The 26,992-nt window shown below is 35.5% G+C and overlaps 3 protein-coding genes and 1 pseudogene across 3 annotated transcripts; 3 read left to right on the top strand and 1 right to left on the bottom strand.

The window, feature by feature from the left end:
* Positions 1-2,026: 2,026 nt before the first annotated feature.
* On the top strand, positions 2,027-2,674 carry LOC145009814 (uncharacterized). The gene has a single exon (XM_078968445.1). It carries the CDS (start codon positions 2,027-2,029, stop codon positions 2,672-2,674), a length of 648 nt encoding a protein of 215 aa, XP_078824571.1.
* Positions 2,675-4,003: 1,329 nt separating this feature from the next.
* LOC145009340 (putative calcium-transporting ATPase 11, plasma membrane-type) lies at positions 4,004-13,312 on the bottom strand. The gene is made up of 7 exons (XM_078968048.1): positions 12,941-13,312; positions 7,718-7,772; positions 5,675-7,611; positions 5,369-5,524; positions 5,066-5,237; positions 4,677-4,975; positions 4,004-4,567 (listed from the first exon to the last, which is right to left on the bottom strand). The coding sequence occupies exons 1-7, from the start codon at positions 13,112-13,114 to the stop codon at positions 4,259-4,261; spliced, it is 3,102 nt and encodes a 1,033-aa protein (XP_078824174.1). The 5' UTR covers positions 13,115-13,312; the 3' UTR covers positions 4,004-4,258.
* A 3,422-nt stretch (positions 13,313-16,734) lies between these two features.
* Positions 16,735-16,846, top strand: LOC145013716 (5S ribosomal RNA; annotated as a pseudogene).
* A 3,463-nt stretch (positions 16,847-20,309) lies between these two features.
* LOC145010912 (Nucleoporin interacting component (Nup93/Nic96-like) family protein) lies at positions 20,310-26,241 on the top strand. The gene is made up of 15 exons (XM_078969483.1): positions 20,310-20,517; positions 20,611-20,702; positions 21,149-21,215; positions 21,640-21,699; positions 22,165-22,254; positions 22,388-22,642; positions 22,716-22,811; positions 22,904-23,038; positions 23,155-23,208; positions 23,288-23,371; positions 23,524-23,610; positions 24,023-24,904; positions 25,003-25,184; positions 25,258-25,552; positions 25,950-26,241. Exons 1-15 carry the CDS (start codon positions 20,416-20,418, stop codon positions 26,025-26,027), a joined length of 2,559 nt encoding a protein of 852 aa, XP_078825609.1. The 5' UTR covers positions 20,310-20,415; the 3' UTR covers positions 26,028-26,241.
* Positions 26,242-26,992: the final 751 nt, after the last annotated feature.

Genomic DNA, 26,992 nt, shown 5'->3' with positions numbered 1-26,992 from the left:
ATGAAATCATACAAATCCTTGTTACCAGTCCTATTGAGTGTCTTGTTTAGTCATTGTTGTTCACTTGTTTGTTCATGTTGAGTGTCTTCTTGAGTAACTTTAAATAGAAAAAGTGGATCATTGGATTTATTGACATAGCAATGCAATAAATGTATGTATCGTAGTAGCTTTCTTATGAGACCTATATCCTCTTTGTGCTCTGATTTTTTAATTCATAGCTCTATTGTTTTATGAAAAAATATGCTTGCTATAGGTGGTGTCCATTTTGGCCAATGATCTTTTTGAAACCGCTCATTTTACCCTTACAAGTTACCACTTTAACTCATTGTCCAATCAACCCAACTACCCATTTAGCCACCTCTTATCATCTTCTTATTCGCTCACTTAATCTTTTCTCATAAACAACCTAAATAGCTAATTTTATAGTTATATAGAGACCTTATACCTTAGTAGTTAGAAATTGTCACATCTATAGATTTGATATGTTAATATTTGTTTCATAAATTTTATGGTTCATATTAATGAATTTACTAGTGTTTGAAATCGTAAACTTTTATGGAAATAGATTTTAAATTTAAGATAATGAACAATTAGTTATGCACTTTCTTAATAGTGTCCATGAAACTACATTTTTTAAGTTATTGTATGTAGCTTGTCTAAATCGGAGACAAACTATAATGGTCGAACGAGCAAGTAAAATGCTTATTAGATACGTGCATCGAAGAGGTCGATAAAATTGGTAGAAAGTGAGGTAGCATGCATAAGGAGTCTTGGGTTACGTTAAGGAAAGCTCTAAAAGAAAAGTTTGACATGGATACTACACAAAAACAATTGAAAAATGCTTTTGATAATCTAAAAGCTAAATACATAGGGTGGAAATATTTGAGAAACAAGTGAGAGAATTTATACATGCTCAAACAAATTCATTTGCCATAGTGAACACAAAATATGAAGAATTCAAGAAGGTGTGTCTATATAATTTATTTTTTTTAGTTTATGTCCAATTTTAGTAATGATGTCAAATACTTATAATCACTATTAATCTTCATTTAGGGTCATCCAAAGGCAAGATTATTGAGGACACACCCATTGTCTTATCCCAACCTTTGTGCATCTTTGTTTGATGGAAGTAGTGCAGTGGTAGCATTAAATGGACCTCTACTTAAACAACACCTGCATATACACCATCTTCTTCCTATCGTGTCCAAACACTTCTGATTAATGACAACCCTTCTAATGGCATAGAAGATGATGATGATGCTTCCAATGACACTAGTGGTCGAGCTCCTAGTGATCAAGCTCATGGTGCTTCTACTTATAGGCCTGATAAAAAGGGATAAAACCACTGATGCTTCTACTGATATGCCCGATAAAAGGGCTAAAACCAGCGATGCTTCTACTGATAGGACTAATAGGGATAAAGCCACTAAAACCTCTGTTAGTCTTGATGAGTTGAGTCTTGATATGTAAAAAGCTCTGCAACATTTGGTGAATAGCAATGAAGGGCCAACAGTAGAAGAATGTTATGAGAGGTTGAAGCTAGTTGGATTAGACCCAATGGATCCTATATTTTTGGCAGCCTGTCACCTTTTTGAAATATCCATGAATATGAGAGAGGCATGGATGACATTGTCACCGATACCTGAGGTCTTAAAAGGGTGGATAAAGATGACTGGCACCACATTAGGAATATTTAAGTAGTCTTAATGCTTATGTTTTTTCTTTCATTTTGAACAATTATGTGTTTCTTGAACTTATGTTTGACATTATGTTTTTTGTTATTATTTGAATGATTGAGTAGTTATTTAACACAAATATTGCTAGTATTGGGACTGTATGCTTATTTGAAACAAAATGTGTGCTTTGGATATGATACAAATGCTTATGTTTTTTGCTTTAGCATATTGGGATTTAACAAGTGTTGACGGATTAACAGGTTCACAATGGATTACGATAAAAAATTATGCCTCCTAATTGTTATGTATTTGTATCTTCGCCTTTTTTTTGGAGAAGAGGTTTGAAAAGAATGCGAGATAATGACTCAAAAACGTTTGGGCATCAATTCACATTAGAGTTGTTACAAGGAACTAATAACCAATGCATTGAGCTCTTACATATGTTACGTGATTCTTATGTTCGGCTTTGCACACATTTTAGAGTAAAAAAATGGTTAAAGGATAGTAAACATATATCGGTTGAAGAGAAGTTGGCGATGTTCTTGATGATGATTGGTCACAATCAACGTTGTGTAATCGTCAAACGTAGATTTCAACACTCAAAACAAACGATTCATAAGTATTTTTATGAAGTATCGGATAAAATGATGGTATTCGCAAAGGATATAATAGTACCAACTTCCTTTAATCCAAATCCAAACATTTCAGGACATGATAGGAAGTTACGACAGATTTGTAAAGGAGCTGTTGGTGCACTTAATGGAACTTTGGTACATGCTATTGTCCCTCTCGACAAACAACATTTATACAGAGGAAAGGGAAAGGGCGATTGTTATCAAAATGTACTGGCAATATGCGACTTCAACATGATTTTTACGTTTGTCGTAGCTGGTTGGGAAGGAAGAGCACATGATTCTAGAATATTATCTGAAGCTTTAGCGGATCCAAATGCATTAGTCTCATTTCCACCGCTAGGTTTCTTTACATTTTCATTTTAATATTTCTACTTTTTTTAATTATTTATTTCCTTATATTTACATATAAGTATTATCTCTGTGATGTTGCGTATACACACACTCGAGGATTTATGGCTCATCATCGTAATGTTTGGTATTGGCTTGGAGATGTACAACAAAGACGTGCATTAACCAACAAAGAAAATTTTAATCACTCACATGCAAAACTTCAAAATGTCATTGAGCGTGTTTTTGGTGTCTTGAAAACATGTTTCCCTATATTGATGAGAATGGCTCCATTTCCATTGGTTACACAAAGAAACATCATCATTGCATGTTTTGCGCTTCATAATCATATACGAAAAGAATGATTGAGTGATAGTATTTTTCTCAATATAATCAAGTCGAAGTATCACTTTAAAGTAATAGTGTACAAGATGATCATGATGATGAGGAGGAGGAGGAGGATGAGGATGAGGTACAACCATATAGAAATGCAACTATGCAAGAGATCGGGAATATATGGTTCATCTACGAGATCAAATTGTTGATCAGTTAATGCGAACTGTGGAATATATATATATATATATATATATATATATATATATATATATATATATATATATATATATATATATGATAGTTGTGTGAATTTAGTTTTAATATTGTAAGACAATCATTGAAACAGTACTTTATGTTTTTAAAAAGATCAACTTTAATAAGTAAACCTTTCGGTTTGAACCGAAATATATATAGTTTATGTTTTAAAAAGTATTATATATTTGAAACTGTATGAAATTTCTATGTTACTTTTTTCATATTATCTAATATTTTCTTACAAAATACTATAAATCTATTAAATTGTTCGTAAATATTATCAAATTGTTAGGTTTTTCAATTTATTAAAAAACCAACGCGAATTATTCATATTTTAATATGAGAAAAAAAAAATATGGTTAACTGATTTCCTTTATTACAAGATCTCTTAAATGTTAGTTCATTCTATTTAAAAAAACAAAAAATCTTTTTGTATTAAGACTTTTTGTATGAATACATAAAAAAAGACTCTTCATCCACATCTTCTTCCGGAACAAAAAGACAAAAGACATTTGACCACTTCCAAAACAAACACCACCTTAATTTTTCTAGCGTATTACCATTAACATTTTGGTCTAGGTCTGCAACTGTTATGATACGGTGATGTTATATGGTTGATAAGTTTGCTAGATACTACCATTTTAGTTTACAAGTGTTGCAGTTATGATGGTGAGTGACATATCTTTCCATAGAATTGTAATTTTACCGAAGTCCAAATACTTTGTGACAAATTAGAGTATAAATCTTAATCAACTGCAAAAAACACAACACGTATACCAACAAAATCCACCATCTTTAAAAATATCAAACATTACTCAAACAAAAATACAACTTGTAGGTTCATTTTATCAACATAACGGTATGAGAAAAATAAGAAGACATAATCGACATGCAAATCATAAAACCTTTCAGCACAAGAAAAGTCATTAGTTTTTTCTTTTTTTTCTAAGTAAACTATACCATTTTCAGTTATGGTATTCCGTCAGTAAAAATAAAAGGGAAATGAAAAATTACCTTTTGATGTTTCATTTAAACTAGTTCGGGGCCATTGGGCAGACTCTCATACCCATCATTTTGTTGTTTAACAGCTGCTGTCTTCTCAACTGGAATACACTTCAAAACAACAGCAATCGGCATACTCACCAATCCAATCCCAATACTAAGTCCCCACAGTTCCCAGTCCAGTGGCACAGTGCTTGCAAAAGTCCCAAGAAACTCCACTATTATTACTTGAAATACCACCGTCGATATCATCACACCCACAAAAATCCAACTACTAAACATCCCTCGGAAAATATTAATCTTGTCAATGTCACGGCTGTTTATTTCATTAAACACCTACAAACAATATAAATATATAATTCAATATGTCATGTATATCAATCGTATAGCTGATAAAAACATATATATAATGAGGTAATTAGTTAGAAGTTATGTAATAAATAACCTGGCAGAAGACAAAGGTGTTGAAGATAAATGTGTTGAGAATGGCGGTTGAATTTGGGCCGTGTAGATTTAAGATTGGTTTCCCGGCAAAATTTAGAACAAATAGGACAGCCATTTGGTAAATACTTTGACCAATGATATTCCGCCACATGGTCTTGGTGATGAAACTGTCGGTTCTCTTGACAGGTTGTCGTTGCATTAGACCATCGTTCGGTGGTTCGGTGGCTAGTGCCAGTGCACCCAATGTGTCCATGATCAGGTTCACCCAAAGTAATTGGACAGCTGTAAGTGGTGCAGATCCTGAGATTTGTAGAGTATATAATAAGTTAATGTTTTAAGGAATAATTTTCTTGAAGATGTATATAAGGAATAAAATAAGAAGGTGTAGACCTGTGATGCATGCGGAAACAAAATTGATCATAAGAGCAACGATGTTTACAGTCAACTGGAACTGTACGAATTTTTGGATATTGATGTAGACAGCACGTCCCCATTTGGCTACTTTCACAATTGTTGCAAAATCATCGTCCATCACAATGACATCAGCTTGTTCTTTTGCGACCTATATGTATAGTTGATGGATATTATTTGTAGTGGATATAAGGAAAAAGCAAGAAATAGCAATGTACTTTCATTGAATTGTATATTATTCAAAGTACAATGCTATAACAAGAAAAGAATCATAGTACAAACCTCGGTTCCTGCTATGCCCATGGCAAATCCAATATCAGACTCGTGTAGAGCGGGAGCATCATTTGTGCCATCACCTGTAACTGCCACAACTTGTGACATGCGTTTCAAATGCTTCACAAGTTCATGTTTGTCTGTTGGTGATGATCTAGCCATTACCTGTAATGACAAAAGAGTTCAATGCAATAAATAGCAATGTACTTTCATTTCCTCCTATCACAACATTATACTATAAAATATCAATACGATTATAGAACTTATGGATTTTCCAAAGTATAATGTCTTAATAAGAAAGAACCGAAAAAATACCTGAATTCTAGGAGCTAGTGCGTCCAATTCTTGGATGGTTTTGGTTCTAAAATCTGGACCTTCAATTGCTATGCCACCTTCGGTAAGTATACCACATTCCTTTGCAATGGCTTTAGCTGTGTTGATATTATCACCGGTAACCATACGAACAGTAATACCAGCAGCCAAACAGGTTTCAACTGCTTCTTTTACTCCTGGCCTAAGTGGGTCCTTAATTCCAACAACCGCAATCAATGTGTAACCACTCTCGGGTAGATTTTTTTCACAATCAAAGCTACCTTCAACATCCAAATAAGCCAAACAAAGAGTTCTCAAAGCCTCAACCGCAAATTCTTCAATAACATTTGTAACAAATTTCACTTTCTCTTCGGACAGAGGAACAACCTCTCCATTCCCATCGATCATCTTGTCACATAATCCCAACACTATTTCAGATGCACCTTTACAAAAAGCACGCGTTTGACCTTCCGGAAGAGTCACGATCACCGACATTTTCTTTTTAGCAGAATTAAAAGGTTCCATTTTCAACATTTTAATCTCACGGCGTACGGTTTCAAAATCGCCACCTAGATCCAACCCGTATTGTAGAATCGCGGATTCTGTTGGGGTACCTAAAATTGAAGTTTTTCCAGATTTGTCCTTCACCACCTCGGACCCCGTACATTCAAATATACCTTGCAAGAGAACCTCCGATACCCTTTCCGGTAATTTTGCATTATCTTTAACTTCTTTAATTTCACCGGATACGAATATTTTAGTAACTACCATGTGATTTGTTGTTAAAGTCCCGGTTTTATCCGTGCATATAACCGTAGAAGAACCCATTGTCTCACAAGCAGATAGATGTCTCACAAGTGCTTTGTCTTTCATTAATTCCTTCATAGCAAACGCCAGACTTAAAGTAACCGCTAAAGGTAACCCTTCAGGTACAGCAACCACAATTATAGTAACCGCGGTTGCGAAATAATCCAACATATTCAAAGCATCAGCAGACGACCAAGTTGTAAACTCATTGCGCATTGCTTTTTCTATAAGAAATCTCACAGTCAACACAAGAAAAGTCAAAATTGCGAAAACCAATCCGATTTTTCCAATGATTGTAGCGACGCCGTTTAGTTTCACTTGTAAAGGAGTCTCGTCTTCTCCTTCTTCGCTTAACGTTTCCATTAATTTTCCCCATTCGGTTTTCATGCCGACTGCTGTCACGAGCATTTTGGCTGAGCCGTCTTGTACTTTCGTTCCGGCGAGTAGGAACGGTTTTTTCTCGTTGATGATTACAGGATCGCTCTCGCCGGTTAAACTTGATTCGTCGATTAATAAATTGTATCCGGAGATGAATATTCCGTCGGCGGGGACTTGGTCGCCGATGGATAAATGGACGACGTCGCCGACCACCAGGTCGTAAATTGAGACCTTTTGGCGACACGTGTCTCGAGTGACATGACATGAAATCTTTTTTTTCTCCTTGTCGAGGTCTTTAAATTGTAACGATTGTTTGTAGTCGCTGACAGCAGTGACAGTGACGACAAGTAAAATACTGAGTAAGATTCCGAGTCCATCGTATATTCCGTTTGGAAAGCCTTCGGTTGCGAGTCCTACGCCTATCGAGACAATGGCGCATACTATAAGGATGATAAGAGTTAAATCATGAAGGGCGTCCCATATGAACATGAAGAAACTCTTGGAAGGCTTTTCGGTGTACTTGTTGATTCCGTATGTTTCTTGTCTGGTAGGTATATCGGTTGATTTGACTCCTTCGTCGATTGAGACGTTGACTGCTTCTGCGATTCCGTTGACTCCATTAAGGGATCGTAAGGCTTTCATGTCGTAATTACGTACCATGGATGCGAGTTTGTCTGGGTTTTTGCTGTATTCGGAGTGTTTTATGTCTCTTGGTTGATGGGGTTCGCGTGTCATGTTTTGAGGGTGAGCGGCAGCTGTGAGTTGAGGCATGCATGAATGAATAATGAACAAAAAGAAAGAGAAAAACCTTGAAACGTGCATATTAGATATGTTATATGTATTGGCGTTTTAAAAGAATACCATCCATAAAGCGCATTGCTGCCCTTATGGCGATGAAGGTAACACGCAGGTCTTCCTGCAAAGGTAAAAACGAAATGATTTTGTGAAAAAGATCTTACGCAAATTAAATATGTTCTGAATATATGTATTTTGTTAAAGGAGTTGATTATGGTTGCAAACTCATGCATAACATATCCACATTAGATCCACATTTAACCTGGAATTCCTAGGCTAATATATAGTTTTTTCTTGGATCCATGAGAAATCAGTGTGTCTTAAAAAATACAGAGGAGCAGTTGAATCACATATTGAGCTCAGAAAATGATTAGTATATTAACAATGAGTTCCTAATGATTATCTATCAAAGTTGAATCTATATCTTGTTTATGATGCTAATTAACTTGGGAAACAACGTGCTTTTCTATTTGATTTTGCAATTGATTTTCAGTTTACTTAGTTTAATTCATCTTATCCACCTCATCCTTGTATGGGTGGTGCATGTATATATTTACCTTAACTAATAACTATGATCTGAATCTAAATCGCATTTGCATGTATGATCCATACACTGATACACACAATCCTCAAAGACTATAAATCTTTTTCATGCTGACAATTCCATGGAATATAAAGAAATGAAGAATATCATCTCTTTCTTTTCTTCATCAACAAGGCATTGTATTTGTGCCTCAAGAGCTGATTTGGCTCAGTTGGCTTGTTTTTGACATGGCCCCAAGTTCACTCCTATTACTTTGTGGTGTGTGCCAGTCGAATTGCTATTCAAAGTCCTTACAATGATGTCTTCCATTAACGCACCAAACATCTTGAAATTAACTCACACTCTAATTGTTCATCAAACATAAGGTTTCACAACATTCATTTCCTTCCTATAGTCAACATCTTCACCAAAAAGCTCATTCTCCTAGCTAGTTGTTTTCAAGTCCTGGTTTCCATACTCAACTTGGGTTTATTATATGTATATTTTATAGTATAGGGGTTTGTTTTGTTATTTCTCGTCCTTGGTTTAGGTATATATTACTTTCCCTTTTCTCCTTTTAGAATTAATGTATCAGAAACATTTCTTCCAAAAAATCCGTTTGAGCTTTTTTGGTATCGTGATTCTTTCTCTTCTAGATACTTAATGGTGATCTTTCTTTTTGGATATTAAAACTATTAGATTGTATAAAATTACTGAAGATAAGTTGATTACGACAACTTCCATGCAGTAGAGAAGTAAAGATACTATGGGAGCTAAAACAAACAAACATGTGGAGTGGAGGAGCTGGATAATTAAAGCTTTTGGCAACCCAAGATATATACTATTCTTGTGAATCGTTCAATAAAAGTATAAAACAATACAATGTATTTTCTGCAATGACTGGACCTTCCATTATTTATATGAGACATTTATATGTAGGACAATAAATTGATCGGTGGGGTGTGTCAGGACTGGAGGAAAGTTCTAGGAAATTTCCAGGGTATCCAGAAAGGTAAACGAATCTACAAGTCTTTTTCGCGGAAATTTCCTACTTAAAACTTATGGCATACTCATCAAACCCAGAGGGTCTTTCTTGAAATTCATGCTGAAAGTCTAGGTTTGACCCTTTCGACTCATGGAAAAGTCACCTACAAATGGACTCGTTTTTTGGTTGGTTTGCTTATTTATGAGTAATTTATGACTTCATCTCTAATTAATTATTGTTATATTTACCATAAATAATAATAATAATAATAATAACATTATCTCTGCCTCCACGATGTCCAATAACATTAGTTACCATTTTTACTTTTTGAAAAGTTCTCACGATAAAATTATTTACAAATCAATAATTATTAATTAATGCAAATAAAGCAACCGTCATTAAGTGATAGAATCCATAATGTTTATAGTGTTAGTTATATGAGAATCTGAAAAAAAAAATCTCTAAGCTTTTAAATTATATAAAATTACATAAAAAGGCATTATGAAAAAGCTAAATGTAAAATATAATAAATAAAAACGTAATAATTTTGTCCTAAATGTTACAGATTTGAAGTTTTTGTTTATACTAAAAACTAAAAATTTGTCCTTCTAAACAATTTTTTTTGTTTACATCTAAGTTTTTGCTAAAAGTTACAAACCAGAAGCTTTCAAAAGTTAGTAACCGAAAAGTCTATGGGCGTGTTTGGCACAGAGTTTTTGGAAGCGTTTGGGAGCTTCTAGCTTTTAGCTTTTGACAAAACGCTCTAGTTTAAACAAAAAGCTTCGTTTGGCAGTACGAGTGTTTAGCTTTTAGTTTTAACAAAACGCTCCGATTCTAAAAGCTACTTCATGTAGCTTTTAACAAAACGCTCCGGAGCTTTTGAAATCAATTTCCATAATTACCTTTAAAAATATATTCATATATTTTTTATTTTTAATAAATTGTCCTTTTATGTAATTTAGTATATTTCAAAAGCTTCCAGCTATTTTTACCAAACATTCATATAACAAATAAAAACTACAGCTTCCCGCTACCAGCTACCAGCTACACGCTACCAGCTACCCGCTACCAGCTAACCGCTACCCGCTTGCAGCTAACAGCTACTTTTGTCAAACACGCCCTATGTGTGTTTTTCCATTTTATAAGAGCATTCCATATAAATATTTTACCGCTAAGAAACTTTTGGTTAATGTTTGAATACAATTTTACTTATCTACCACCCAATAATCACTATTTTAGGGGAAACGCTTGACAAAATTGCCATCCCTCAAATTTTCACCAAAATAGCACTAATTTCCGAACGTTGTTTAACATTGTGAGATGCTACCCCCTATTTAAGTCATTTTTCTTTTTTTTTCACACACAAGATTTTCAAAATCTCTTTCAACCTAACTATCCACGAGAAAAAGTTTGCTGGAACTTACTTTTTGAAGATCCCCACTATAAAGAAGGTTTAAAAAAATTGATTAAAGTTTATGAATTCAGCATTAAGTAAGGAAAAAATTCGTATTAATAAATTATTGTACTTTAAAAAATACATAGAGAACATATAAAACAAATTTGAAAGAAAAAGTGGTCCCTTGCGAAAAAAAAATAGCCATTTGTGTAAAAAACAATTTTTTTAAAGCATTTTATTAAAAAGGATTTCCCAATTTAGACCATTTTTGTGATATAACCATGTATTTATCTTCATATACTAAACAACATAAATATGTTAGCTGATAATGAAAAAAATAGCATTTGATAACTTCAAACTTTTAACTAAGATAATTAGCAATTGTAGAATATTTAATTTGGCTATAAATCCAAAGATGGTCTCTTTATTTAAAGATACGGTCTGGTGCATTATCTACTTTTTCTAGATGTCAAGTAATTAATTATGAGATGAACATAAAAAAATAAAAAATAAAAACATATTAATTAACAAACACATAAGTTGTATTAGACTAGTAACAAATAACAACGGATGAATATAAGCTTCGTTTATTAAAAAGTGTTTTCTAATAACAGATCATTTCAATATGTCAAGTCAAACATTAACTTTGAAAACTAGGAATCTAAGCTAAAAAGGCTAAACGTATAGAAAAGGGCTAAAAACGGCACCTCGTGAATTATTGAAGAAGAAAATTGTAAAATTCATGAGAGAAATGATGCAAATGGTCTAGAATACGAGGACACGGAAATTGACAAGAAAAACTTCGCATGACCTACACGACACGTTTATAAATTTTATCGTCATTATCGTTATTTATATAAAACATTTGTTAAAAGTTATAAAAAAAACAATATAACACCCTAACAATAGTAACATAAAATAGTGATGATATAACCTTACGAAATTTCTTATAACGACTTGTATGAATGAAATTGACAAACAATATGGGGTATTCTGAGTCTACTCGTTAAGTTCAGGGGTTTCTTGCAACTTATTTTTCCTTTTCATGTTGTTGTTTAAAAAAGGTTTTCGTTGGAATATTAAATATTAAATATTAAATAAACAATGTTGAAGACCACTATCGCACTATGTCCCAGATCTATATTAGACTATTACTCCTATAATTTAATAGTCCCTCCTTTTTGGAAAATGATCAAACGTGTATGGACTGTGTGGGCTTATGCGGAAGCGTATACTATTAATAGTAAGGTTGAATTCATACACCAATTGACTATTATTATGTCTATTATTAATTATCTGGATACACAATAATTATAACAGATTTAAATACAGTTAAAGTGAATGTTATATATTTAAAATAATACATCAATACTCATAGATGATAATTAATAGACAAACAGAAAAATTAAAAAACATTCTTAAAGTGAATGTTATATGTTTAGAATAACACAAAATAAAAAGAAAATGTGTGTGTGTGTGTGTTTTGTTATTTTTATCTGGTGGAAGAGATAATGAAATGACAAATAACAAGGCCTTGGTTTTCCCGATTACCCTACGTTTAATCTTATGGTTGTTTTTTGTCCAGGAGGAACTAATCTTGCTCGATCTTATCATTTAATATATTTGTATTGTTGCATATAAACAAAACAAAAGATGTAATTAGATCTACTGATGAAAATATAAACTAAATATACGTGAACAATGAATTGAATGGGAAATTTCTCATCGGAAATGAGTTAGGCGGCTGAAATCTATCGAAAGAGGTGGGGTATCAATATCAGCGATCAATAAAGTGTGGTGGAATCACTTTTGACACGCAAACTTGAAAAGTAAAAAATATCGAAGTTATGTGTGTACATATCCGGATTCTAACCATAAGTTATATTCCATTAACAATCCATACTGTTTTCTATCCTTGTTGAAACGTCGATATTCTATTCATAGCTATATGTTTCTGTTACGTTTACACTGACCAGATAATAAAATAAGAGAGAAATACTGTGGGGTGGAAATGAAATATGTCGTTTACCAAATAAATTTATGAGCAATAGACAATAGTATATGTATGGATTTAAGCCGAAAATTTTGAATTTGTTTACAAATGAAATTTTCAATATATTCTGCTTATTCCATACCAATATTTTTGTAACAAACTTTAACGGCAGATTTTATTATGTTCATCACGGTTTGACTTTTGACTTTTATGTTTATCTTAATGATTCCGTGTTATAAATCCTAATAAACTAAAAAATCGGTTGTTTCCTTCAAGCATGTAAAGTTTTTTGGCGATAGAACAAATTATGAGAACTTTGATTCTGAAAACTACAAAATAAAATCAGGTATATATAAGCATGAGAGAGAGAGAGAGAGGGGGGGGATTAGAACCTTGATTTTGCTAAGTCGGTTCTGGTGAATAGATCGCTTTTCGAGGTCAGCAACATGACGAAAGCGTCGGCGGTGGTTTTTGACGAGTGAGACGGCGTTGCGCCATTTCTTCAGAGCCGCTTCCGACGGATGCTTCGCCGGAAAATCAAAATCCTTCTTCAAATATCCTTCCATTTCAACTAGTTAGCACCTGCACCGCCAGCCGGCGGAGCACAAATCAGTTAGCGAGAGAGTGAGGATGAGGCCAATATTCGATTAATGGCATATGACTAGAGTATCATCCTCTCCTTTGTAACGCAAATGGCTGTAGTTATTGAACCTCTTTATTACAGACTTGGAATTTGGAGAGGATATCAAAAGGAGATATATATTGCTCTTTATAACTATAGGAACATTTACGGGTAGTGGAGCCGGGTGACTCCTGGTGGTGGAGAAAAGAAATATATTTTTAGTTTCTTGAAAAATGTTGTACGGCCCAACCCAAAAGTTTACCGGAGCCTTTCCCATGAGAGTTTTTAGGGGAAAATGATTTAAAAGCCCAACAAAGTTTTCAAACCGTTTAAAAAACCCCAATCATGTTTTGTCTGTTCAAAAAAACCCAACAAACTTAACATTTTATCTAAAAAGCCCAACTAAGTTACACTTTCTCGAAAGTCAAATAAGAGAAACAGATGACGTGACTTATTACCGTATCGGAAAAATGACTTGTTAGACCAACGAAGTTTCCAAAACGTTTAAAAAACTCCAATCATGTTTTGACTGTTCAAAAAAAACCCAGAACTTAAACAAACCAAAATTGAAATTTTCTGAACGGTTTGAAACTTTGTTGGACTTTTTAGACAAAATGTTAAGTTCGTTGGGTTTTCTTGAACAGATAAAACATGATTGGGGTTTTTTGAATGGTTTGAAAACTTCATTGGGCTTTTAAGTCATTTTCCCCGAGTTTTTATTAGCAAAAACTGATTGGTATAGTTCTCTCTACTGCGTTCAGGGGAGTTCTAAATATATATTGGGTACAGGCTAAAGAAATTTTATCGGGCCGTTCTAAATATATATTAGCAAAATTTTATCGGCCGTTCTAAATATATATTGGGTACAGGCTAAAGAAATTTTATCGGGCCGTTCTAAATATATATTAGCAAAATTTTATCGGCCGTTCTAAATATATATTGAGTACAAGGCTAGAGAAAAAAAATGACCCTTAAAATACACAAAAATCATTAAGTTTTTTATAATAAATCAACAATTGAAAAAAATTATTTGTATTATCTTCTATATATAACAATTTCCATAAAAAATTTAGAATCGTTTAAAAGATTGGCCATGGACAGTCGCCCCTATCGCTCACCTTCTAGGATGGGTATGACTACGTTGAGAGACCTATGTGGTCTCCCTTAACGTCGTTAAGGAAAGATGATCATTTTCGCCCTCAACGCCTCGTTACTTCTTGTTGCCACTACAACGTCCGTTTCTTCTTCCACTCTGTTTTTTTCTTCTTCATCTCTATTTTTGTTCTTTCAAGACCTCATAACGATGTTTTCATGGACAACCCCACCCCCACCCCAGGTGTTGAGGGCTCAATGCTAATGTGCAGCGTTATACCGATATTGTGACAACCGTCAACTTTGGGTCAAACAAAGTCAACCCGGTCAACACGACCAGTAATAGTATGTTAGGGTTTACATTATGTTTCCTAATGTACAACTCGCCGAGTATTCCTTGTTCCTGGTACGTATTCCCTGTAACTAATATTTCTTAAATAATGCATTTTGCCTTGGACTCGACGAGTTGAAGGACCGACTCACCGAGTAAAAGCGGGATGAGACACGGGGTCTAAGCTTTGGACTCGGCGAGTAGGCCCTGTTTGGGCAAAAACCCTAACCCGGGTGTTTGCACCCTATTTAAACACTCTAACTCGGTCTCCCTTGTCCCTAACACTTCCAGAATAGCTGTAGAGCGAAACCCTAGCCCCCTTTTGTCCTTGTGAGTGATTTTGGCCTTTTGAAGGAAGTTTGAAGCTTAAGAGAATAAGAAGGAGGTGGAAGAGTGCAAGGAGGAGAAGTAGATCCGACATCTACCCTGCAAGAGGCTTCCATTCAGGTAGATAAGTCCCTACCTTGATCACTAGTTCATTAGATCCCCTTTTGTCCCTAATTGGTAGTTTTCAAGCCCTAAAACACCAAACTCCATGTGTTTGTGCCCTATGATCCGAAAGGACTTCAGATCTAGACCTTATGGACGTATTGGAAGTATAAAGTCTCTGTGGATGAAGTGATTGAGGTCCCTATTGAGTGTATGACCTCATAAAGAACTTGGATTTGCCTTTTGGAGCTTATAGGTCCATGCATGCATGTAAAGTTTGCAACTTTACGTGATAAGCATGCCCTAGGAACATAGATCTATGGTTTGGAGGCGTTGCATGTCTCGTATTTGGTCTATATGGGAAGTGGTTCGAAGGGACTCGGCGAGTACAGAACTGGAACTCGGCGAGTTCTATGAAGATGGTCTTAGACTCAGCGAGTTGGATGAACAGTTTCGGCGAGTCATATGAAGATTGCCTGGAACTCGACGAGTTGTTCTTCAAACTCGGCGAGTCATATAAATTGTTACTGAGTAAGAGGGGTTTAGGTGTTGAAGGTCCAACCCTTCGTATTTGCACGCGGAATTAGCAATTTAACGTGTAGCAATAGTCCCAGAAACCCAAATCCTCATAAAGGATGCTCTGGTGAGGATTTGGAAGCCCGTAAGAGATCTGCTCGTGGGGACTCGGTGAGTTGTTCTTGGACTTGACGAGTCAGATCGCGAGTCGGTTCTATCGTCCCAAGTAGTGAGTTAAGGGTGACTCAGATAATGGGAAGAGGGACTTGTCGAGTAGGACCGGGTTAGTAGGAGAAGGACTCGGCGAGTCTGTGCCATGACTCGGTGAGTCCAGTCAACTGGAAGTTGACTTTGACCAAGGAGTTGACCTTGGACTAGGGGTGGGTCAGTCATCTGACCTAAGGGTATTTATGAGTGGCTAATATATGTTTATGATTTATAGCCGGAGGATTACCGGATCAGCCGTCAGTCGCTTAGCAAGCAGACTTTCAACAGCTACTTTTCGAGGTGAGTTACCTTCCAGTAGCAGTGGGTCTACGGCCACAATGTCTGCCCACCAGTAGGAGTTGTATGATTAGATGATTGTCTCTGTGATATTCATCTAGGGTTGCTACTACCTGTGATATGTTTATGTGCTAGTATGATACGATGTTATGTGCCAATGACAGTAGGGGAGATAGTCCCCAAATTACTGTTCGATAGGGCCGAAGGGGCAGTCATGCCCAGCCATGCTAGATAGATTATGTGATATGTGTTATGTGGTAATATTAGGGGGTGAAATAGTCCCCAACATCCGGTCGAGAAGACCGAAGGGGAGACCAGCACCCAGATATGCTAGTCAGCATCTGGTCGAGAGGACTGAAGGAGAGACCAGCACCCAGATATGCTAGTCAGTATCCGGTTGAGAGGACCGAAGGGTATCAGCAAAAGCATTGGCACGATAACGACCACTCCCAACCAACCCCTGATTCACCCACAACCATTTTTCCTGTCAATTTTTTGGGGTGCGCCCGTCGGGAACTAAGGTGTGTCCCCCTCGCCAAACCGAGAAGGTGTATTTGTCGCCGGTAACATAGAATCGAAAGAAAAACTTGAAGACGAAGTAGTCTGGAAGATACCCATTAGCTCTGCAGATCATTTCAAACGCAACTATCTTGTTAACTGCATTGGGAGTCAATCATCTGATCCCATAAGAACTCTGCAGTTAAGCGTAAGGGCAGCAGATCCCATAAGAACTCTGCAGTTAAGCGTGCTCGGGCGGGAGTAGTACCAGGATGGGTGACCCCCTGGGAAGTCCTCGTGCCGAGTGGCCCAAAGCGGACAATATTGTGATACGTGCCAGAGGGGGATGTTACAGAAAATTAGGCCATGTGTTTGGCTTTGATTCCTATTTGACTTTGGGCCTATGTATTGGGCCTTGGGCTTGAATGAACCAAGCTTGGGGTAGTGTAGGAATTATCCAAAGAATGTACTATTGGTTATGTGTTGGGACCTAATTATTAATTGGGTGATGTTTTGATGTTGACAGATCGGGATTCTATCATCCATCAGCCGAGGTTGTATCTTCGGGACTTCAGCAGTGTGAGGTGAGTTGCATTCCAGTAGCGGTGGGTCTACAACCACAATGTCGACCCACCAGTAGGAGTTGTTGTTAGATGATTGTCTTTGTGATAATTGTCTATGTTTGCTACTACCCGTTATGTTTATGTGCTAGCATGATTTGATGTTATGTGATAGTGGTAGTAGGGGGTGAAATAGTCCCCGGTTACCGGTCGATAGGACCGAAAGGGTAGATTACCACCCAACTATGCTAGACAGATTATGATATATGTGATACGATATTATGTGGTAGTAGTAGGGGTGAAATAGTCCCCAGTTACTGGTTGACAGGACCGAAGGGGTAGGCCAACACCTAGATATGCTAGGCAATATATGATTTATGTGCTTATGCTATGCTTTTATGTGGTAGTGTTAGGGGGTGAAATAGTCTCCGGTTACCGGTTGAAAGATACTGAAGGGGAGGCTGGCTCCCGATTAGTGGTTGAAAGATACCAAAGGGGTAGGTCGGGCACCTAGATATGTCTGACATGGGGTAGGTTGGGCACCCCGATATGCCTGATAGTGGGGTAGGTTGAGCACCCCTATATGCTCAGAAGGGTAGGTTGGGCACCCAAATATGCTTGGCAATATGTGATTGTATGGTATGTGGTATGTGGTATGAAAACTTTAAAATATTAGGGTATGAACTCACCTTGAGTGTGGCTGTAGTTGGGTAAAAAGATGACTGTGGAGGTCTTCAAGCCTAAACACTTGAATGGGGTTGATGAACTTCCTTGGAAATGATATTATCCTAAGAGTTTTAACACATAATAATGTGTGTAAATAAGATGTAACTAGTGTAAAGGTGTGTAAAAACAATAGATAATCAAGTAGAACTTACCAAAACTCTAAGAATAAACTTGAAGATTTTAAACTTGGAAGATCTGAACTTGATTTTTGAGAGAGTTTAGAGTATACAAGAAGGATAAATGGAAATAGCGGGGAGTTAGTGAATGTTTTTTCTGTGTTTAAAGAGGAAAGGATGATGTAATGTTTTCCTAGTTATTTGTTGGATATCAACATTGATACATGCTGGGTAAACTTGGTATTGGAAAAGTTGAACTTAAAATCACAAAGTCAACCCTTCCTTATCTTATTTTCTCACCAAAATCCTCTATTTCTTACCGAAATCACATGTGATTTCGGCCTTGGTGTGAGTTTGGCACTGTAGGGATTTTGGTCTAACATGTTTTCGATTTGGCACCACTTACCAATGGTGATTTCGGTTTGGTATCCCCCACTAAAGGGAGATTTCGGTCCTAGTGGTCTCTTAGCATGTGATTTTGGTTTTGGTGTTACCCACCAAAGGGTGATTTCGTCCTAGTGCAAACCGAAATCACTAGATTGTTGGGGTCCTAAGCCGAAGACTTTAAAGGGTTATTTCACAATTTATACTCTAACTTGTTGTCTTTCAATGGCTCATTACAATCATTTACTTATACAAATAATGCCCTTTTGGCTTTCAAAGTTTTATTGCAACAAAGTTACGTTATGGATTCACTTATACGCAAGTACATTTTAGACCTTGCTTGGCCCAAAATTTGTCAGTTGTCACATCTTTTAACATTCAAATTCAATGGAGGAAAAACAAGAAAGGATGGTGAAGAATATGGGGTTGTTGCAAGTACTTTCTATGAAGGAGGGGGTGGTGTTTGGGTACGTATTAGCGTCCAATGGAGAGAGGGAGAGAGAGAGAGAGAGAGAGAGAGTTTGTGGGCCCTTATTTTATTTTATATATAAATACTTATAGGAATAAAAAAAGAAAAGTGGAAAATAAATACAATAAGGGCAATTTATTCTTTTCAGTTTACCGAATGACCAAAATCACAAGCAAACTATCTCAAAATGACCATCAATCTAAAAAAGTTGTGGTTTGGACTAAAACCTCAAAAATTTACATACCACATGACCATTTTTTGTAATTTTGTCTATTTAATAAAAACGTAAGTTTTTCAAAAACCTTTTTCACAGAAGCATACGATTAGAGCCACAAATGCAAAAATCAAAATCCTTTCTATACTTCATCTTTGTGGCTGCGTGCCCTAGCCTCCGTCCGTCGTCCACCGTCATCCCTCTCCTCCCAGAAGCACCAACGACCTACATTTGACTTCGACGACCTCTAGGCTCCGACTTCGTCTCATGTAAACCACTACAATCGCCAACCATTCTTCTACTATCTTCGATATGTTTCCTCTTCGGTTCTTTTCCAACGTATGCACTGTGCTATGCTGATTTGTGTTCAAGCATTTTCCCAACAAAGATTCGGTTGTTGTGTAGTTTAGTTTTGGATTACATAGGTTGTTTTAGTAGTTTGATTTTGTACTATGTATCACCAAATGTGAGTCTTACTGAGGCAGTTTGAGGAAAACATAATCTTGAAAATCATTTCATTATTGTTAACTATCAAGTATGTATATGTATACAGAGGTGTTTAAGTTTTTACTATTGCTTGACTGTTTATGACTTTGTGTATGAGTATTCTAGTATTGTTTGGTTATTCTAGTACTGACTAGTATTGTTTGGTTATGTGCAATAAAATTCTGCTCAATTTTAAATGAAAGTGAACAAAATTTTTGTTTTGTTTTTTTTTTTTTTATTTATTAAAAACCTCATCTAATCATTTTTCGGTTAAAAACCGAAACCAGACCGAAATATCTACAAAATGCACTGAATAAAAACTATAAAATTTTGATTTTTCCTTATAAAAAATCGGAACTTGCGATTTGCGGTTCAGTTTGGTCCAAAAACCGCATAGTGCTCACTTCTACCGATCAATGTTGAGTGTTGAGCCTTGACGTATGTATAAACAACTGTTGAGTAACTAGTTAATTTGGTATTAAGGTTAAAAATGTAAAAACTCAAACTTTGGTGAACCAAAAAACTCGATAGGGTAAAACAGAACATTTTATAAAATCTTGAAGGATTTTTTTGAGTATTGATGTATGTATAGACAACCATTGAGTAACTAGGTAAACTGGTAAAAAGGTTAAAAATATAAAAACTCAAACTTTGATGAACCGAAAAACTCCTTAGGGTAAAACTGAACATCTTAGAAAAACTTAAAGGGTTTTTTATGCCAGCCTGTAGTTGTAATTTCCTTTTTGAATACTTGAAGTAACGCTTTTCTGCGGCTTTTTTTTTTTTTTTTTTTTTTTTTTTTTTTTTCGTTAGGGCTCTTGCGTTTTGAGCTCCAAAACCCCAAAAGAAAATTTTGGCTTCCTCCCTTCGGCGCATCGCTTCATACAAGCTTTCTTCCTCACAACATCAACCTTCCAACAATGACGAGCGACGCAGATATGAGTAGCTGGACGGATCTTCTACATTCATCTTCGAAGCTCGTCGAGCAAGCTGCTCCTTCTGCTCAGTTTCCTCCTCTCCAGGTTCGATTTTTGTGGCACAAGTTATTTCTCATTTCTTACAGTGCATATATATATTTTTTCTCTGCGTGCCTATTATTGTTTCTGTATCTGCAGAGAAATCTGGATCAATTAGAGGCATTGTCAAAGAAGCTCAAGTCGAAAACGCTCAGAACCGAGGCTCCCTCTCAATCGATTGCAGCTACAAGGTAGATTCTGGTGATTGCGTTAAATTCATGTGTACATTTTTCTATATTTATAGTGCTACATACGTTGTTACTATGGGTTTTAATTTCTATATCCGTGGGCGTAGACTATAGTGTTTTTAACGAGGATAATTTGTATAGAAAAACTAACTCGAAAAGGAATACAAGTTTCACCCAAACTCAGACAAGAGTGCATCCGTAGCTGTTTTAGATTTGAAAGATCGTAATTTATCTGTGATTTCTCCATGCTATTCAATTGTTTGTGTCATTTAGATTTGAAAAATCATAATTCTCTATGCAATAGAAAACTCTGAAGCTATAATATCTATTTATGTTTATTGGTCCTGGATTTGCCTGTTCTTATTAGTGCACTGAAGTTTACTATTGCTACATGATGTTCAGAATACAAGCATCTTCCTAAAACATGTTGCTTGTTAAATATTGTGCAGGCTACTTGCACGTGAGGGGATAAATGCTGAGCAACTAGCACGTGATCTTAAGTCTTTTGAATTGAAGGTATCAGCTATTTCTTTGATTCATGTCAGGCTAAATTAATCTGATTGATCATGTATACAAATCATATGCTTAGTTTGGTTCACAAGGTAAGTAAGTATACAATAACAACCTCTCTGCAATAAGTGCAGGGGAAATGTTGTCTCTCCATGTATTCATGAATGATATCAAGTTAAAAATGTTCTAGACCTCAAGTGTGGTGAATTTGTTTCTTGTTTAAAAATAGCATTTAGTTCAATACACTTTCCCACATTTGTTTCGGATTTTCCAGTTTGAGCATCATATTAGATTTTCTATATTCTTTAGTTTTTAAACAATGGATCTTGACTTTTGAGATTGTAAGATCACCATCTGGTTATTTTATTCTTGTGAGATTCATATCAATCACTTATTTTTCCTGAGTTTAATCTTGTTACTTTCTTTGTAGACAACTTTTGAGGATGTTTTCCCTGCCGAGGCTACAAGCGTTGAGGAATACTTGCAGCAGGTACTTACTGCAACTTATTGCTATTGAATTACATTTTTTTTCTTAAAGAATTAATCTTTACAATCTTGGTCTTTTTTTGTATAACGTTATAAGGAATATTAGCTGTTGCATGAGTATCTATGCTCATTATTTGTTGTTGCATATGAGTATCTGTTTGTGCACTTGTGTCTTCTTTTTAACTGTTTTGCAAAAGGGCAATAGTCAACAGAGAATAAACTAATCCATACCTTTATTTTCTCATGTGTGCATTTGTATGTTAAAGTTTTCTCAACATGATTATATCGTGCTAATGTCTTAAGAGTTTTTTCATGCTGAATTTTTCTTTCATGAGTGTTAGTTATGTATAAATTATCATGTCAGAATGTTCTATGTGAATGTTGCTATGCTATAAGTATTCAGTAACCTATTCTTTTGGGTCACATGGTTATATATTCATGATCTTTATGTTCATTTTCATAATCTCAGGTTCGTGAAATGGCAATGGTTTCTGCTGTTCAGGAAGCTCAGAAAGATAATCTCAGAAACTTTAGTGACTACATGATGACAGTGTTAGAGGTTAGTTGCTACACAAAGTCAAAGTTACATTTCAATTCTGTATTTCGATATCTACTACATTACCCTTTTACTCCTTGTTTAATACTAAATTACCTTTTTTTTTTTTTTTTTTTTTTTTTTTTCTATCTGTCAGGATGACTGGCAAAAGGAAAAAAGGGACTTTCTTCACAGCCTGAGCCGCATCTCCAGTTTACCAAGGACCAATGTAACTGATTCAAGCATTGGGGCTAACCGATCAGGGCCAATATTATCTCTAACTTCTAGTCCTCACATTTCATCTGGTCCTTCTAACATGGAGCTTTTGGCAATAGCTGATAAAAAGGCTGCAGCATATGCTGAGGTTGTGAGAAAACTCAATGATGCAAGACAACGTAGTTTAGAATATAAAGTAAGTCCATCAACTTATCATACTTTTATTACTTAATTATGTATTAATATGTGGTTTTTGTTCCATTTGTCAGCCAGCTACTGCTTTTAAGAATGCATATGACAGTCTTGGCCTGGATTCTTCTGGTGGTAAATCAGTTACCATGAACAAGATCTGGCATCTAATTCAGGTACACATGCCTACTATGTAATATGAGTTGTAATTGCAATAATCTTTTTTTACAGAGAATGTAATGCAATCATCATCTTATATAATTCACAGACTTTGACTGGTGAGAATTCAAGTGTCCAAAGAAATCTTTCAAAGAAAATGTTGCTAATAATTGGTGCAAGGCGCCACCTGGAGTGGGGCCATGATAAATATATCATGGAAATGATACACAGTCATCCAGCACAGGTAATAAAAAAGATAGTTTTTATGTTTGTTTGTTTGATTTCTCGCTGTCATCCACTATGCAGTTATGTTCCTTGCACAAAGTTTGATTTTATGGTTTTCTGTTTATCTTATTCTAGGCTGCTCTTGGTGGAGTGGTTGGAAATTTGCCAAAGATCCATGCTTTTCTTAGGGTTTGTGATCACTTCTTACTTTAAATTACCATATTACCCTCTCATGTTTGCACCTTACCTGTTTATTTCTTTCTTCCAGATCCGGTTGAGAGACTACGGGGTTCTTGATTTCGATGCAGGCGATGCTCGTAGACAGCCTCCTGTTGATACCACGTGGCAGCAGGTATTCAACTCTTGATTTCTATTACAGTCATGTGTATCATCCTTTACTTAATATATATATATATATATATATATATATATATATATATATATATATATATATATATATATTTGAAATTTAACCACAACTTAATTCTATTCTTTCTTAAACAGATCTATTTCTGCTTGAGAACTGGGTACTACGACGATGCACAAAAGGTTGCTTCAAGCTCCCGTGTTTCTCACCATTTTGCATCACAGGTATTGATCTCATGGTGTATCTTTGTTTTGAATGAAACTGAACCTTGCTGTCCTGAATATTGAAAATGACCGTTTTACCCTTCTGTGATTCTGAATGATAACTGACTGAATATTTGATAGATATAAGTGGAAGTTGTATATAACTATGATAAAAAGTTAGTAAAAAATGTTCACATTAAGTTCTACATTCACATTAATAGTTTTCAGTTTAGTGAAATAACCAAAATCATCCGCAATGGAATATGCTCAAATTTAAATTTCAAAGGATTAGTGTTCTAATAATCGTATTTACAAAGCTTACAACGAAATATGAATAATAGAAATTTACTTGTGTTACATGTTATTTTCGATGAAGATTTATCATCAAGTCAAAAAGAAACAACACCACAGTCATCTCACTCTTTTTTAACAGCTTACAGAATGGATCTCAAACGGAGGCATGGTATCAGTAGAAACCGCATCCATTGCTGCAGAAGAATGTGAAAAAATGTTACGTATGGGCGATCGATCAGGCCGAGGAACATTCGACAAAAAAAAACTACTTCTCTACGCCCTCATATCCGGGTCCCGCAGACAAATCGATCGCCTACTGAGAGAACACCCAACACTTTTCAACACCATAGAAGATTTCCTCTGGTTCAAACTCTGTGCTGTTCGAGATTCCCCAACCAATTCAAACGAAGGCTTATCACCCTACACCTTACACGATCTACAAGCCTACTTAAACAAATTCGAACCATCTTACTACACAAAAAACGGGAAAGACCCGTTGGTGTATCCGTATGTCTTGCTTCTAAGCATACAGTTGCTTCCAGCTGTTTTATATCTGTCTAAAGATATCGGAGACGATGGGTACAACATCGATGCTACTCATATAGCAATTGTGTTAGCAGACCACGGTGTTCTCGCTGATGTCACTGGTCATAAGTTGGGTGTGATGGATGGTTTTGCTGAGTCAGCGAGTATAATTAGACAATATGGTTCATTGTATCTACGGCATAACAATCTTTCGATGGCGTTGGAGTATTACGCGCAGGCGGCTGCTGCTGTTGGTGGTGGGAAGGTGTCTTGGTCTGGGAGAGGGAATGTGGATCAACAAAGGCAACGCGGGTTGATGATGCAGCAGTTGTTGATGGAGTTGCTGTTGCGTGATGGTGGGATACTTTTGTTGCTTGGGGCAAGAGGGGAGGGAGAAGAAGGTGAGTTAAGGAGGTTTTTGGTTGATGGGAAAGAGAGGTACCGGTTTTTGTTTGAAGCTGCTCGCAGGTGTCTGGAAGCTGGGCTTAATGACAAGGTAAACTTTCATTCTCTTCTCTTTTTTTTTTTTAAGCTCTTTTTTCGCAAGTTGCTTATTGTATGATATGGTAACCAATGTTTTACTCTGGATTTCAGTCTATAGAAATTCAAAAGAGAATTGGGGCATTTTCAGCAGCACTGGATACCATAAACAAAAGTTTGTCTGAAGCTATCTGTTCTTTATCACGTGGTAGACTCGATGGAGAGAGCCGAACTGCTGGACTTATTCATTCTGGAAATGAGCTGCTGGAGACATTTAAATACTTTCCGAATGTGAGGTGAGAAATCATTCGAACAATTCCCATTTCAAAATTTCTATTTATCCACTTATTACTAACGTTGTGCATGCAGTCTACAAGAAAGAGAACTTGTCTTAGAGCAAGAAACTGTGTTAAGACAACTTGAGAACATTTTGGCTATTCATAAGTTGGCAAGGCAAGAACATCATCTAGATGCTTTAAGGGAGATTGCCAAGCTTCCATTTCTTCCATTTGATCCTAGGGCATCTGATACAGCTGCAACAGATACTTTCCAAAATTTGTCCCCTCATGTTCAAGCTTGTATTCCAGACCTTCTTAAGCTCTCCCTTCAGTCTATAGACAATGTCAGAGACTCAGATGGTTCACTTCGTGCCTTGAGGATCAAGGTATGTTGTTATATTGATATCTTATAATGATATGGGCAAATACGTAAATTTGCAAAGTATGCTTTTCCATAAACGTAAAATTTGCATTTTTTTTAATGATCACACAAAAAATACAAATATTGCAAATTTTGGGATGGAGGGAGTATTCTTTATTTTTCTCCACTTATGTTTTTAAGTCATCCACTTAAAAAAAGGTGTTTTGACTTTTATACCCCTCATTTTAAGTGGATGGATCAAAAGCATAAGTTGAATAGGAAGAAAATAAATGACATTACAATGCTGTAAATTTTAATACTTAGAAAAAAAAAAATGAAAGTAGGATATGCTATAACACATTAATATATGAAAGTGCATTGCTATTTATGGATCAAGGTCAGTAATTATTTGGGTTTTGCAGATTGCCAATTTCCTTGCGAATAATTTGAATCGAAACTGGCCACGGGACTTATATGAGAGAGTAGCTAGAAGTCTGTGAAACATCAAGAGAGAGAGAAAGAGAGTTGTGTGTTTCATGCTGTTTTGGTGAGTAGTGACTTGTTTTAGAGAGTTTTATATGCAATTGTATGACTATAATGGTGCGTGTGAGGATGTTATCTTAGCTCGGTTTTTATATTTGCAAATGCCAATTTCAAGAGCTATTTTAGGCATAATGGAATGGTAAATATAATTTTCCATCATTTGCTTGTAAAGTTTATGTTGATTTCAATTATGTTTTATCTTTAGGGAGTTGAATGATAAATAGTTGGAAAGGAGAGAGATGACATTGGGTCAAAAGTCGTTCAAACTTCACAACTTTATTTCTACTACATAGATTTTTGGCTTTCTTAAATAATCAATAATTTAACAGAAAAAATATATACCAAATCTAATAGTATAAGGTTATACATTCTTTGATCTATTAACCTTATTGGTCTATTTAATTAGTTTTAGTGTTAAATGTTTAAACATGATTAGGTTCAAAAAAACATTGAATGCATGCATTACGTTTTTGGAAGTGATAGAAATAAAGAGGTTTTGGTGACATTAAAGTTTGTTGTATTTGTCACTATGTGAAGTTTGAGTGCAACTCATGTTATATGACCTAAGCAAAATTTGGGTGTCTTATCAAGTATCATTGGACATGTTTCAGAAAAGTCAGAATACATCTAAAAAAGTGACGATACGTCCGAAATTTAATCTGTTACATTTTTTAGAATAAGGCTATAATACGCAGTCCGTCTTAGTATAACAGGATTAATTTAGATAGTTTTTGCATCTCCTTCAATTCATTAGTTAGTCGACACTATCACACAACCTTGCATTCCTTTTCTTTTTTTGATGTATTTATAGTTCTTATCTGTAACATGTATTGATAAAATTTAAAATTAAATATATTTATTATCATTTAGTAATTATTAGTTTTAATCTTCAGTATGGCTTGATGTAACTTTTTTTTTTCCC

The sequence above is a fragment of the Lactuca saligna genome, chromosome 8 (genome assembly GCF_052625555.1).
Source record: "Lactuca saligna cultivar CGN05327 chromosome 8, ASM5262555v1, whole genome shotgun sequence".
In the NCBI taxonomy this organism is placed as follows: domain Eukaryota; kingdom Viridiplantae; phylum Streptophyta; class Magnoliopsida; order Asterales; family Asteraceae; genus Lactuca; species Lactuca saligna.
Note: the sequence above shows the minus strand (reverse complement) of the source record. Positions and strands in the feature narration are given on the sequence as shown.

Excerpts from the sequence above, each read along its gene's own strand:
- LOC145009814 (XM_078968445.1), top strand. The coding sequence starts at position 2,027 with ATGCGAGATAATGACTCAAAAACGTTTGGGCATCAATTCACATTAGAG.
- LOC145009340 (XM_078968048.1), bottom strand. The coding sequence starts at position 13,114 with ATGGAAGGATATTTGAAGAAGGATTTTGATTTTCCGGCGAAGCATCCG. Across the intron at positions 7,612-7,717 it reads AGCAATGCGCTTTATGGATG|CTGCCGCTCACCCTCAAAAC; the intron begins GTATTCTTTTAA and ends CTCAACTCACAG. Across the intron at positions 5,525-5,674 it reads CACTAGCTCCTAGAATTCAG|GTAATGGCTAGATCATCACC; the intron begins GTATTTTTTCGG and ends TTGTCATTACAG.
- LOC145010912 (XM_078969483.1), top strand. The coding sequence starts at position 20,416 with ATGACGAGCGACGCAGATATGAGTAGCTGGACGGATCTTCTACATTCA. Across the intron at positions 20,703-21,148 it reads CAATCGATTGCAGCTACAAG|GCTACTTGCACGTGAGGGGA; the intron begins GTAGATTCTGGT and ends AATATTGTGCAG. Across the intron at positions 22,255-22,387 it reads ACATGATGACAGTGTTAGAG|GATGACTGGCAAAAGGAAAA; the intron begins GTTAGTTGCTAC and ends TCTATCTGTCAG.